Source organism: Uranotaenia lowii, chromosome 3 (assembly GCF_029784155.1).
Source record: "Uranotaenia lowii strain MFRU-FL chromosome 3, ASM2978415v1, whole genome shotgun sequence".
In the NCBI taxonomy this organism is placed as follows: Eukaryota; Metazoa; Arthropoda; class Insecta; order Diptera; family Culicidae; genus Uranotaenia; species Uranotaenia lowii.
The window spans coordinates 282,193,895-282,207,182 of record NC_073693.1 but is presented as its reverse complement, the minus strand read 5'-3'; the positions used below and the strand labels follow the sequence as shown (position 1 = coordinate 282,207,182).

Below are 13,288 nucleotides of genomic sequence, written 5' to 3'. Positions count from 1 at the left end.
AACAGCGATGACGCCGACGTCCCTCGGCGCGCGTACACGCGTCACGACAGTTCCAGTCGTCGTAGTCGTTGTCGATCTGCCTTAGCGATACAAGAACCGATGAGGATCTGCACTTCTCAGATATGAAGGTATCCAATGTTCAATCCATCCATTGATATGCGTTCGGATGATGGAAAGAGGAGGTAACTCAACCATACAATTTCTGGATGACCAAACATGGCAAACCGGGCAAGGTCGTCTGCAGCGCCTGGAGACGACGACGCGACGATTACGCCTGAGGAACACTGCTGAGGTGACGCGTGAAGAAACGTCAGTCGTCGCCGTAATATCAATTTGTTACTGTTTCCACCACTCTCGGTATTACTCGGTTTGCCAGAGAACAACAGTTGCAGGGATTGTTGGAAAAAATCTTCGACTTTAAACCGAAAGGTTACGTGTCTTTAAGGCGTCAGGGAGAGAGATCTTCGGGCTGTTTTCAGTGAGTGAACTTGAAATTTTCACCGACCGTTTATGTTCGGACGAGAAGAGAGTGTTCGTTTTTTGAGGTTGGTTATGGTCGTGATCTGGGGACAATTATTTTTATGGAACTGGACAAGTGACTTTTGGTTTTTCAAGCAAAATGATGGAGTAATAAAAATATTTGTCCAGGGGTTGACAGTCAGCTGGATTCTCCAGCTTTCGGTCGGTACTTGAAAGAATCGCGCGAATCCTGTTCCTGATCAAGGAAAACCACTGCACTCTCAGTCAGACCTTCGCCAAGGACCCAGTCCAATTACTCGCTCAAGATTTAATCGATCCTGACTAATTATGCACATGTTTTATCTCTACATTATAGGTTTTATTGATATTTTATCTTACGATTTTTCTTCTTTCTCTCCTATTCAACAGGCCGAGTGCGTGGTATTTCGCGATCCCCCGATCCGCAAGTTTGTGTGTTCTGTGCTTTCTCGTTGTCTAGTGTAGTGTGCCAGTGCCACCGCAAACCGCTCCAAAATGGATGCCATCAAGAAGAAGATGCAGGCGATGAAGCTGGAGAAGGATAACGCGTTGGATCGCGCCCTTCTCTGCGAGCAGCAGGCCCGCGACGCCAACCTGCGCGCGGAAAAGGCCGAAGAAGAGGCCCGCCAGCTGCAGAAGAAGATCCAGGCCATTGAAAACGACCTGGATCAGACCCAGGAGGCGTTGATGGCCGTCAACACCAAGCTGGAAGACAAGGAAAAGGCTCTCCAGAACGTAAGTACCAGTTGAAGATTTTTTTTCCGAAAAAAAACGGTAACTTTCGTGTAACGCAAACAGTTAAAGAAAATTCTTAATTTAAAATCAGAAAAAATTAAGACTTAACGTTCAAATTTAGATTTTAGAATGCAGACACAAATACAAATATGAGATTTGAATCAAATTTCAAATTCAGGTTTCCGATTTCAGATTTTAGATTCAGATTTCAGGATTCATATTCAGATTTCAGATTCAGATTTCAGATTCAGATTTCAGATTCAGATTTCAGATTCAGATTTCAGATTCAGATTTCAGATTCAGATTTCAGATTCAGATTTCAGATTCAGATTTCAGATTCAGATTTCAGATTCAGATTTCAGATTCAGATTTCAGATTCAGATTTCAGATTCAGATTTCAGATTCAGATTTCAGATTCAGATTTCAGATTCAGATTTCAGATTCAGATTTCAGATTCAGATTTCAGATTCAGATTTCAGATTTCAGATTTCAGATTCAGATTTCAGATTCAGATTTCAGATTCAGATTTCAGATTCAGATTTCAGATTCAGATTTCAGATTCAGATTCAGATTTCAGATTCAGATTTCAGATTCAGATTTCAGATTCAGATTTCAGATTCAGATTTCAGATTCAGATTTCAGATTCAGATTTCAGATTCAGATTTCAGATTCAGATTTCAGATTCAGATTTCAGATTCAGATTTCAGATTCAGATTTCAGATTCAGATTTCAGATTCAGATTCAGATTTCAGATTCAGATTCAGATTTCAGATTCAGATTTCAGATTCAGATTTCAGATTCAGATTTCAGATTCAGATTTCAGATTCAGATTTCAGATTCAGATTCAGATTTCAGATTCAGATTTCAGATTCAGATTTCAGATTCAGATTCAGATTTCAGATCCAGATTTCAGATTCAGATTTCAGATTCAGATTTCAGATTCAGATTCAGATTTCAGATTCAGATTTCAGATTCAGATTTCAGATTTCAGATTCAGATTTCAGATTTCAGATTCTGATTTCAGATTCAGATTTCAGATTCAGATTTCAGATTCCGATTTCAGATTTAGATTTCATATTCAGATTTCAGATTCAGATTTCAGTTTCAGATTTCAGTTTCAGATTTCAGATTCAGATTTCAGATTCAGATTTCAGATTTCAGATTCAGATTCAGATTTCAGATTCAGATTTCAGATTTCAGATTCAGATTTCAGATTCAGATTTCAGATTTCAGATTCAGATTTCAGATTCAGATTTCAGATTCAGATTTCAGATTCAGATTTCAGATTCAGATTTCAGATTCAGATTTCAGATTCAGATTTCAGATTCAGATTTCAGATTCAGATTTCAGATTCAGATTTCCGATTCAGATTTCAGATTCGGATTTCAGATTCAGATTTCAGATTCAGATTTCAGATTCAGATTTCAGATTCAGATTTCAGATTCAGAATTTATCCTGAGGAAATTCCAGCTTGCAGTCACTTTCAGATCAAAAACGATTTGTGTTTTGTGTATCCAACGTTTCAATCCATTTTGGATCTCCTTCAGGGACTAAAAATTATTTTTTAAAGTTATTTTTGGCCGATTATCAAATATTTGTTGTGAGAGGTTTACCAAAAAAGTGTCGTTTTATTGTTGTTAAATTTTTCTCGAATAAAATCCGAAACTTTTGCACTGTTTTCATTTTACAACTTTTGTTTATGTTGTTTCACACTTTTTAGGTAAACATCTCACAACAAAAATTTTGTAATCGGCCAAAAATAATTATAAAATGCAATTTTAGTCCATGAAACAGGTCCAAACCGAATTGAAACGTTGGATACATAAAAAAAAATCGTTTTTGCTCTAAAACAGATTGAAAGCCGGAATTTCTCCAGGGAAAACAAAATATTCAGTCGATCTTCAAACTTATGTTTAGATTCAGAGCATAAGTTTGGGAATAATATTCAGAATCAAGATTTCCGATTTCTGATTGCTGATTTCTTATTTTTTTGTTTCTGATTTCAGGATTCTGATTTTTGTTTTTTATTTCTGGATTCAGATTTCTTGTTTCTTTTTTCGAATTTCTGATTCTGGTTTCTGTTTCCGATGTTTTTTAACGACTGTTACTTGAATTTAAGGTGATTTTTCGGCTTTCAGTCTGCTCAAATAGCAAAAACGACTATTTATTTAACGTTAAATAAATAGTCGATTTTCCTATTTGAACAGACTGAAAGCCGAAAAATCATCTTAAAAAAAGGTTTCTGTTTCTGATTTTTTTTTTCATTTCTGTTTTCTGTTTTCGATCTTGATTCTTATTTGTGATTTCTGATTTTAATTTTTGATTCTGATTCGTGTTTTGGTGTTACTTTTTAATCTGGTCCTCTTTTTTTAGTTTTTATTCGGATTTCAGATTTTGTTTATTCCGATTTTTTTTAATTTGTTGGATTGGAATTTGTAAATAAAAAAAATAGATGCGAAATAATTGTTAATTAAGTTTTTTTTTTTCCTATGAGATAATTGATTTTTGTTTGCGTTGCACGAAAAACAGCTGAATTGTAATGGCATCATAATGAACCTAATGAAAGAAATGAAAAAAATGTTAAATGATAAACATGCTTTAAAATTCTTGCACAGAGAAATTCTAGTAATTACATTCATCTGATAAGGATTTTTCTGTTCTGGCTGCACTGCCCCTACTTTCATAACAGTCCCATATGCAAAAACGAGCAAGCGAGAAAATCAGCTTTTTCTGTTTTGGAATACATTTTTAAATCGTGACCACAGCTTTCAGCATAAACAAAAATCGTTTAATGGAATATGTTCTAGGTTGTCATAATAAATCGTAAGACCTGAATTTTTCGGAATTTGGCAACTGGTAAGGTCTGGAGCACACTTTTTGTTTGTTATGGGACTGTTATGCGAGCATATTGGAGACCTTTCTCAAATCTACTCGCATAACAGTCCCATACAGAATATGGTTTGCTCACCAAGCTACCTTCTAAGACTTAAATTTGATCATTTCTGAACTTGTAAATGCAGTTTGTGAATTCCATATTGTAAGTTGAATCTTATCATGGTTTTTAGTTGTTTCTGGTAGTTTTTCTCACAGGAAGACCATCCTTCCTTTATCTTAGCCTGCCTTTCAAAAACTGTAGTTAAATTTACTGTGTAATGTGCATAATTCGACATCAAGTGAGTTGCATCTTGTTTAAATGACTTAAAGCAATAAATCAAAGATCATTTCACCGAAAGAAACATAGTAAGGTAACTACATCCGTGCTATTTTACATATGGGACTGTTATGCGGGTATATTTCATATGGGACAGTCGCTAGTTGATATTTTTTTCGTAATTTCTTGAACAAAGTCTCTTTTTTTATTGTTTTATTTTGAAGTAAAATGTTCAAAATGACGAACTGTCAGGTTAGATGAAAAATGACGAAAATTCATATGGGACTGTTATGCGAGTAGGGGCAGTGCATCACTCGTAAACTGGGTTGCCAGGTGCCCAGATTTGTCTGTAAAACCAAGACTTTTGACCCTTCGTCCAGATATTGGTCAGACACAGATTTTGCCCAGATTTTTGCTTGGAGTGCCCAGATTTTACAGACTTTCAAAATGTAGTGATGAAATCGATATTCATGTATCGAATTTGATCCGTAAGTGCCAGATTAGACTGTAAATCTCGCTTGTATTCATGGGTATTCGACCAATCATTCATTAAACTTTTCTTTTAAATAAGACTGGCATGGTACGGGGTAGGAAACAGTGTTAGTTATATAGTTCTCAACTCGAAAATAACCCGAATACACCCCCCCCCCCCCCCCCCCGCCCCGCTCACACGCATCGGCAAAACTCTTGTTACCAAATTTGTGATATCTTCCTTGTGCACAGACACGCACAGACTTTTTTTCAAAATTGCCCAGATTTTTTATCCTCAACACCTGGCATCCCTGCTCGTAAATAATTGTTTCAATGGGACCGGTAACAAGACCATATGTCCAGCTCTTCTTTATTTTTCAATTCTAACCCAGAAAACGTGAAAATTATCATTGCAAAAAATTATATTTTTTGAGATGTTTTGAGACAAAATGTTTTTAATATTTCATCGTATTTAACCAAGTTAAGTAGCTAGGTTAGGGGCAAGATCTGCTTTTAACCGATAACAATTTGGGTAGGACATCAACTATAGGTAGAAATCGAAAAAAGAAAAACGATTTCACGTCATTAAGTCTTGTTAGTCCTCAACACGCTCCATCTGTCCGTGAACACCTCGAAATAATGAATGTAATTTGTAGGTACTTGCCGTTGCTCAATCAGCGCAGTTACGGTCGCGTTATCATCATTGAAAGACGACGATTGATTGACATATGCGCCACCTACTCAATACGTTACTCACCTCCTAAATACAAGGTTAGTAAATGAAAGTGACGGCGCGGAGCGCAGAGAAATGAGAAACAAAAATGTCAAAACTAAAATTTTGCCAAAGTGCCCATTTCGTTCCGGTGACACACCGAGGATGACGCATCACAAACTTGCCCTTGAGCGTTTTCATTCAGAAAATTTAATTTTCTGTCAACTCATTTTTTTGTTCTCTTTTGCGAAAGAAAATGAAAAACCAAAAAAAAATGTGTGTTGAGAAAATTCTCGCAAAAATGCGGTCTCTACTGCACCAATCAAAATGGCGTCCTAGATTGCTGCTGTCACGGTTTTGACCGGATTGCGTTGGTATTTTTAGAAACAATGACAAAAAAAATACAACAACGAGACACAAAGCAATTTTGAGTGCATCTCGCACTGCAATCAACGCAAAGGGGTGGTTGTTATCTAATGTTTGTTTTGTTGAAATTGCATAATTTGGCATTGAGAATGATTGCGTTTTAAGTGTGGGACGACATTTTTGCGAAGCAAAAATGGCGGCGACCTAGCAACCGTTATTATTTCGTATGAAAAACTAACGAAAAAAATGTGATCATCGACGATTTTGAATTTGTCTGGTCCCCTGTAGGAAGAGAAGAGTCATCATCCGATCCGTTGGAATAAGATATTTTTAGAACTTTATAAAGTTGAACTTGCTCGGGGTGCGAGCATGTTTTGGTTGCCGTTTGAAAATGGGAAAATGGCGTCATCGTTCATGCGCGTTTGGTTGGTCGAAACGTGCTTTTCGGCCTGCTGGGATGACATATCCCAGCAATCATTATGGCCAGCTGTGATTGGAATGAATGATCAGCCAACATTTGCTGCCCGGAAAAGCGGAAAATTTGCCGGTTCAGCAAAACCGATCATCTCATCACCGGGCTAATTTTAACGTGGGCGGCGCATTTTGACGACAGTGTTTATTGGCGATATCGATGGGTGACGCCGGCTGACTGTCTGTTTTTTTTCGGGAGATAACACCGGCACCCGAGGCGAGAAAACTAATGCTACTTAAGTGGAGGTGGCACCCGAGAGAAGAAAGAAGAAAAGCGACATTCCGATGGCAGCGACGGAAATTGCTGCTTGGGTCATCACCAGGAAAAAAGTAGAAAGAAAATGTTAGTAGTAGTTGTAGTAACAAGAAGCCGGCCGCCGGCTGATCACGAGTGGAAGTCATCCTCGGGGCGAAGGAGTTTCATTCATGAGATAAGTCCGACTATCCGGCACATTGTTGGAAGAGACGGGATGCAGTGAAAATCGCATCCCGTGCTGCTCCGCACACGCGAATAAAAATTGTATAATCAAATTAGAAAAACAAATTATTGGTGCACTTGCGGGTTACCGAACCAAGTATAATTTGCAATCTGCAAACCAAACCCTGTTGTGTATTATTGAAGTCTCGTTACAATCCAAGTACAAAGCAACATCGTTTTAGTTCTAGTCAAAATATATAGTTTATTTATTTTGAATGCAAGAATACAAAAGACGATGATTGGAGTGATATCGTATGGCAATCGGAAGCGCAGCTCGAACTGTTTCAACGGTAAGCATCGCTGGGTATCGGAAGGACGCTCGAATGGAGGAAAACGTTCGAGGAAGGCACGAAATAGTCAAACCGGCAACCGACCAGCGACGGCTGCGGCCCCTAGCAGTAGTAGAGGTGTTTGCCACGAGAGAGCGCCCCTAGCTCTGGTAGACTGTGATCGCACCCGGGTAGTAAAATCAACTGTGGCAAAGCGAAGAAAGCAGCGCCACCAAACAGCGGATCCGAAAACCGTTAGACGTCTTCATTTGGCAGTGACAGCAGCAGAAGGAGAGAGCTGCAAAAAACAAGACCAAGACCAAAAAATATCATCAAGATCGACAAGTTTGGCAAGTTTGTCGGCCGATGGTGGTGGTGTTGAAGAAGCAGCAGCGGTTGCTAGTGGTGAAATGTGCGAAAATAATCCCGTTCCGTCCGGTGGCGGAGGATCGGGCAGGAAACGGGGTCACCAGCATCATCCGAGATTCGGGGGCAACAGGAAATCGAACGTTCCAGCGGAGGAAGTGATTGCAGCCCTGAGAGGAGCCATCGATTGCGGTGGCATCAATGCTAGCGGAATAATAATTGGCGGAGGAGGAATCGGAACAGCAGGCAGTATTAGTAGCAGCTCGTCGTCGTCGTCACTGGCCCTGCTCGGGATCGGTGGCAACAATAATGGCAGCAGCGGGCTGGTAAACACAGACAATGACGAGAATGGCAATCCTTGTCAGAATGTCACCGAGGGGGACGGCAAACTGCAATCGCCAATGGCAATCGACGATGAGAATGGCAGCGACGATGATGATGTTAATGATCTTGTAAATAATAATAGCTCCATTGTTGTTGGCCAGGATCTGAACCAGGAAGCAGTAGCGGCAGACCCTCACCCAGATAGTAAAAGTAAAAGCATACCACGGTTGGCTGAGAATGACGAGCTTATCGTCGAGGAACCAAAACAACAACGACAAAGCAATAGTCTAGTAGTTAGTAGTGACCTAAACATAGCAGCGGCAGCATACCCAAAAGCAAGCTTATAGTGATAGACGACGAGAAGGAGCAGCAGAATCATGAGGGAAGCAAGAGCCCGTCGGAAATGAGAGCTGGAGGAACCGTCCAGCGGTCAGGAGCTAGTCAAAACAAATTAACAAAAAGCTTAAGCGCAGTAAAAAGAGTCCGTCCTCGGATGATTCCAGCAGCACAGCGGCAACAACGACAAGTAGCCGGAAAAAGTCCATCCAGCAGCAGTAAAAAATCTTCCAAAACCACCACCAACGCCGATGGCAGCACGAAGCAGCGGTAAAAGGTTCGCTCCTCGACGGCGGCATCGGGGGACATCTCGAAGCTGGAACGGGCTTCCGGGGACGGTGCGGCCAACGAAGACGATCACATACCAACCGGGCTGGACGAGGCGGATCCGGATGCAGCCGAGTGGGCCAAACTGCGTTGCACCAGCGAGCGGACCGAGGTCATCGCCGAGCGTGGAACACCGGAGGCAGAAGCGGTGCGCCGACTACCCCGGGACTGGCCTTCGGACGATCCATCTTCAGCTCCGACACCATGATGAAATTCAACATCATCCGGAACGAACTGCATAACATCATGAAAACACAGTTGAACGGGTAAGTTTTTTCCAACGATTTCTAAGGCGTAAAATTCGCCAGCCTCTTTTTTAAGTTGTGAATCCCTCAAACTGGGAAACGATCACGTACACCCTCCGAAAATCAAATCAAACGGGTAGGAGGAATTCGGAAGATTCAAAGCAAACAGGCAACTGGTCGTTAAACCCCCAAAACAGAAAAGTCGTTCAAGATGCACATCGCAGTCAAATGTGTGCGAGAACGTGTGTTATTTTTAGGGCAGGAAATTTTCCAAAAAAAATAATTCCACCCGAAAATGAAGTTTACAAAGCGAAGAACGGTACATTTTTCGGTCGGACGGTCCAACCCACACAAAGATGCCCCAAGATTTTGGTTGCTAGTTAGCTCGGGCTACCTCCCGAGAAAATCCAAGAAAAGAAAACCATCACCACGAACCGCGAACCCCATTAACAACAAAAGCAACAGCAGCGAAAAAGCAACAAAACGAGGGTGCTCTCGCCGTGCCCGTGCGGCCCCAAAAAACCAAACCTGTGCTCATGGGTTGTAGTTTTTCGCTTCCCTTACGCTGTGTAAAACACAACAACAACGACCCGACGACGACGGCGATCGCGCTTTCGCGATCGTTTCCATTTGTGGTGTCATCATCATCGCTCGTCTACTCTGTTCTTGTGAAGTCGTTTATGAATTGTAGCAAAACGACCGATCTCTCGCTCGAGACAGAAACAGAACGCAGGCGCACGATCTTTGCTCAAGCTCAATATCAATATCACGATGTTTAATCGTGAAAATGTGAAGGAAAATTTTCCGCCGCACCAAGTGTGTGACCTCGTGCGCGATTTTCTCTTCTCGCGGCGATCACTTCGGGATCGCCTTTTGTGTTCGGAAAACAACGAACGCGGGTTACTTCCGAACAACCCTTTTTTCTTGGCGTTTTTTTTTTTGTTTTTGAAGACCACCGTGACACCCTCATCGGTTACACCGTTTTGAACTTTTTTAGGGGTGTCAGGTTGATTTACATTTTTATCAATTTCAAAAGCACCCCCTTAACCCTTTCCTTCCCATGGTAGCACAGGTGATCCACAACTTTGTACAGCTCGCATTTGAACTGGGCGCTTCGGATCAACACCATTTTTTCACCGAATGTGTAGATATGAGTGAAGAAACATTGCACGAAATTTGAAGAAAATCGGTTCGCTAGGTTTTGCTTGGCAGATCAAAAGCTGCAAAAAAGTCGGATTTTTTTCGAAATTAAATGAAGTTGTCATTTGTTGTTCAATAACTTTACAAGTTTTTATAATTTCCTTCAAATAAAAATACTGACGTGCAGAAGGTTGCTTATGCAAGCAGAATCAAATGATGGTTTACTTAGATTTCAACTAAAACATGTAAATTTTTGAGTAAGTAAAGTGGATCACTGGTGATACACTGGGAACAAAACGTACTTTTCTTCTTGTGAAGCTTCTTATCAATACTCATGAAAATCATTTCGTCAACAAAAAAATTCGCTTCAGGGTAGTTATTTCATCTGATTAGATTACCACATGTCTCGAAATTCTTGTAAAAGTTCGTGATTTTCTCGAAAAACGGCATGTTTTGTTATCGTTGCGCAAAGTGTCATGGCGGCCATTGTTCAAGGCAAAAATGAAAATTTCAAATATTTCAATAAATAGGCTTTCGAGGGATGCGTATACCAAAGAAGTTTTTTATCAAATAGGATCGTTTTAGTTTGTGATCAATGAAGTGATGAAATTCCATATTTTTCTGCAATTATTTCCTGTTTTTCATTTGCACCCTATGTGTTGTTATCTTCCCAATGGAGCACATATGATCCACCTCAAAACCCAAATTTATTAAATGGATCATTAAAGTAGGCTTAAATTATGCATCTTTTGTTCTAGAACTTTAGCTGTAAATCAATATTTCTATTTTTAAAACGTGAAAAACCTCGTGGGAAGGAAAGGGTTAATAATCACACTTTGAGGCGTGCACCCATTTGGATGAAAATTGAAATAGAAAAAAAGGTGAGGCGGCGATAATCGGTTGTTTTCTTCTTGCTGCGCAAGTTTTTCGTAGAGTCGCCGTAGATGAAGATCATAAACAAATGGAGGAGGAGGAGAATGGCCCACGTGGAGCGCGTAATTTGAAAATGAAAAAAAAAAAAACTGTAAGCAAGCAAAAAACTACGCCACAGTTGCGCAATCCGTGTTGCGCTTCTCGGATCGCGCTGGTGCTTTGCTGCAGATTAATGGCTCTAAGGGGGTAGTTTGCTACTTCCTTAAACATAAAAAACTCCCTTGCTACGTAACTCTTAAGGTGGTTGTCGATTGCATTTGTTTTGTTGGAAGAAATTTTGGAAATGTAGTTAAAAATTGGTTCTGAAAATGCTCATAAAGGGTGTCCACGATGAAATGCCACACACAAAATTGATTCGCAAAATTCGAGTTTTCATCCGATTGCCATCAAATTTTCAGGGATGGAAGAATAACTGTCAAACTTCATTTTACCATTTTATTTACAGTCCATACGCAAATGCCCGCACCTTGGCCTTAACCCCGGCCATAAGATTCTGCACAACCTGTGAATCAACCGTGTTTTGCATGTTAACCCATACTTTCTTCAGTTACTTGACTGTCTTCACTATCTTAGGTCGTTTAATAAAGTGCTGCTTCATAATCGCCCAGTACTTCTCGATGGGGTGGAGCTCCGGAGTGTTGAACATTTTCGGCACGAAATTAACCTTATTGTCCGCATACCACTTCAGCACGTCCTTGGAGTAGTGGCATGAGGCCATATCCGGCCAGAAGTATGTTGGGAGGTTGTGGGCCTTCAGATGGCTTGCCAAACCAGGAATTTATTCGCAAATTTGGACATCTTCTGAGTGCGGACATGCTCCGGAATGCTGAACTTATCCTTTGCCGTGAAAAACAGGTTGCCGGGGATCTGTTTGAAGTCGGCCTTCACATATGTTTCGTCGTCCATGATGCATGCAGCATTCAACTTTCGTCAGCATGTTGAGGTACAACTTCCTGGCACGGGTTTTGGCGGACTTGTTCTGCTTCTCGTGGCGATTAGGGGCCTTTTGTAGCTTACCTTTGGCCTTCTGGACTAAACTTCGGCTTAGGTTCACTTCTGGGCTTCCGATCGGTGATCAATCGTTCCTCGAACCGCATACGCAACACCGTGGGATTCGCGATTCCCAACGTTTTTAGCGATGGAACGATGCGAGAGATCCTTGTTCTCGTGATGAATGCGCAAGATTTTATCACGCTCGAGCTGTTCTTTCGACTCCATTTCCGCGAGTTTTGATCACAGGACTTTGAAATTTGCAGGATGTAAACAATGCACTATGAACTAAATCCACCCAAATTTTCCTTTACTTTTACCTGAACGGTTGAAAAGTTAGAGCAATTTCATCGTGGACACCCTTTAGTTAGCATTCAGATGCATTACATCTATTTTCAGAACTGTGGTAATCCTCCAGTCAACTTTTTGACCCAGGTCAATCAACTTCCTTTTTCGATTCGCGATCAGGATGAATTTTGAAATTTAAAAGTTGAATATCTGAGCAAAAGTGAAAGAAACTTTGGCAAATCGACCGATTTCTTTGCAACCCGCATGTGATAAACATCCGGCCGCGTCGCCCGTTGTTGGGCCGAAAAATTCAAACTAACTGAGCTCATCATCATCCGTACCTAGTTAAAGTTAATACCCATTTGTCATGTCTGTTTTTTGAGACCCGTTCGACGAAGCTGGTTAAGACGACGTGTAACTCAAACAGCAAATACTAGGGTACAATTTGGTTTTATATCTTTTGCCTTCTGCTTTCATCGTTGGACTAAAAATAAAAGTAAAAGAAAACGCATTACCTGCATTGAGTCATGTGTAGCTGAACACAACAGGCTACCGGCTCGCTATAGAGCTTACAATCACGCTGCTTGCTGATATAGAAGTGATAACGAGAAGACAGTCAGCCGAGTTTTGCTGTGCGGTTAAAAGGAGAAGAAAAACTGGGTGAACGTCGAAGATGACGTAAGTAAGGCGGTTGCTTTTCTTCCACTCGCTCGACTGGAGTAATTGTTCGGTGTCGGATGATTATCAGTTGATCAAATTTGATACACGGACAGGCATCTTATTCTTAGGAGAACTTTTTTTTAAATGAAATTCTTCCATTGACTTATGCTAAACTGTACTTTCAAAATATTGAGGAGTTATCCATAAGCCTAAACTGGTTCAAGAATTCCTTAAACACTTGTGTACATTATAATTCCACATGCAGTAGAAAACATGCGGCTAAAAAGGGAAAATTCACTGAGCCCCGATTTCACAGCGGCTCGTGAATCAAATACCTACCGGCTTTCTGGCATTTTTGCCTACCAATCGTTTGATAGTCATAACAATTTACCACAAAGAGGCGCACCCTCATAGTGAATACTAATGTTGGTCTGTTTCACTAGCTGATCAGTTTTGCAGTAGGAATCACTTCTAACTAGAAAAACATCGAAAATCGTTGGCAGTTTTGAACTGGGTTAAGCCGGTCGA

The 13,288-nt window shown here is 40.7% G+C and overlaps 2 protein-coding genes across 13 annotated transcripts in view; both read left to right on the top strand.

Moving 5' to 3' along the window:
- Positions 1 to 13,288, top strand: part of LOC129755607 (tropomyosin-2) — a 146,335-nt gene that overhangs the window by 30,754 nt on the left and 102,293 nt on the right. For all 12 annotated transcript variants that reach the window (XM_055752193.1, XM_055752189.1, XM_055752188.1 and 9 more), the window contains exon 2: positions 889 to 1,233. In XM_055752193.1, coding sequence (XP_055608168.1) covers positions 994 to 1,233 — 240 coding nt within the window. In that variant the 5' untranslated portion in view covers positions 889 to 993. The remainder of the gene's footprint in view (positions 1 to 888; positions 1,234 to 13,288) is intronic.
- Positions 6,684 to 8,664, top strand: LOC129755609 (uncharacterized). Its single transcript, XM_055752196.1, has one exon. It carries the CDS (start codon positions 7,118 to 7,120, stop codon positions 8,186 to 8,188), a length of 1,071 nt encoding a protein of 356 aa, XP_055608171.1. The 5' UTR covers positions 6,684 to 7,117; the 3' UTR covers positions 8,189 to 8,664.

Excerpts from the sequence above, each read along its gene's own strand:
- LOC129755609 (XM_055752196.1), top strand. The coding sequence starts at position 7,118 with ATGATTGGAGTGATATCGTATGGCAATCGGAAGCGCAGCTCGAACTGT.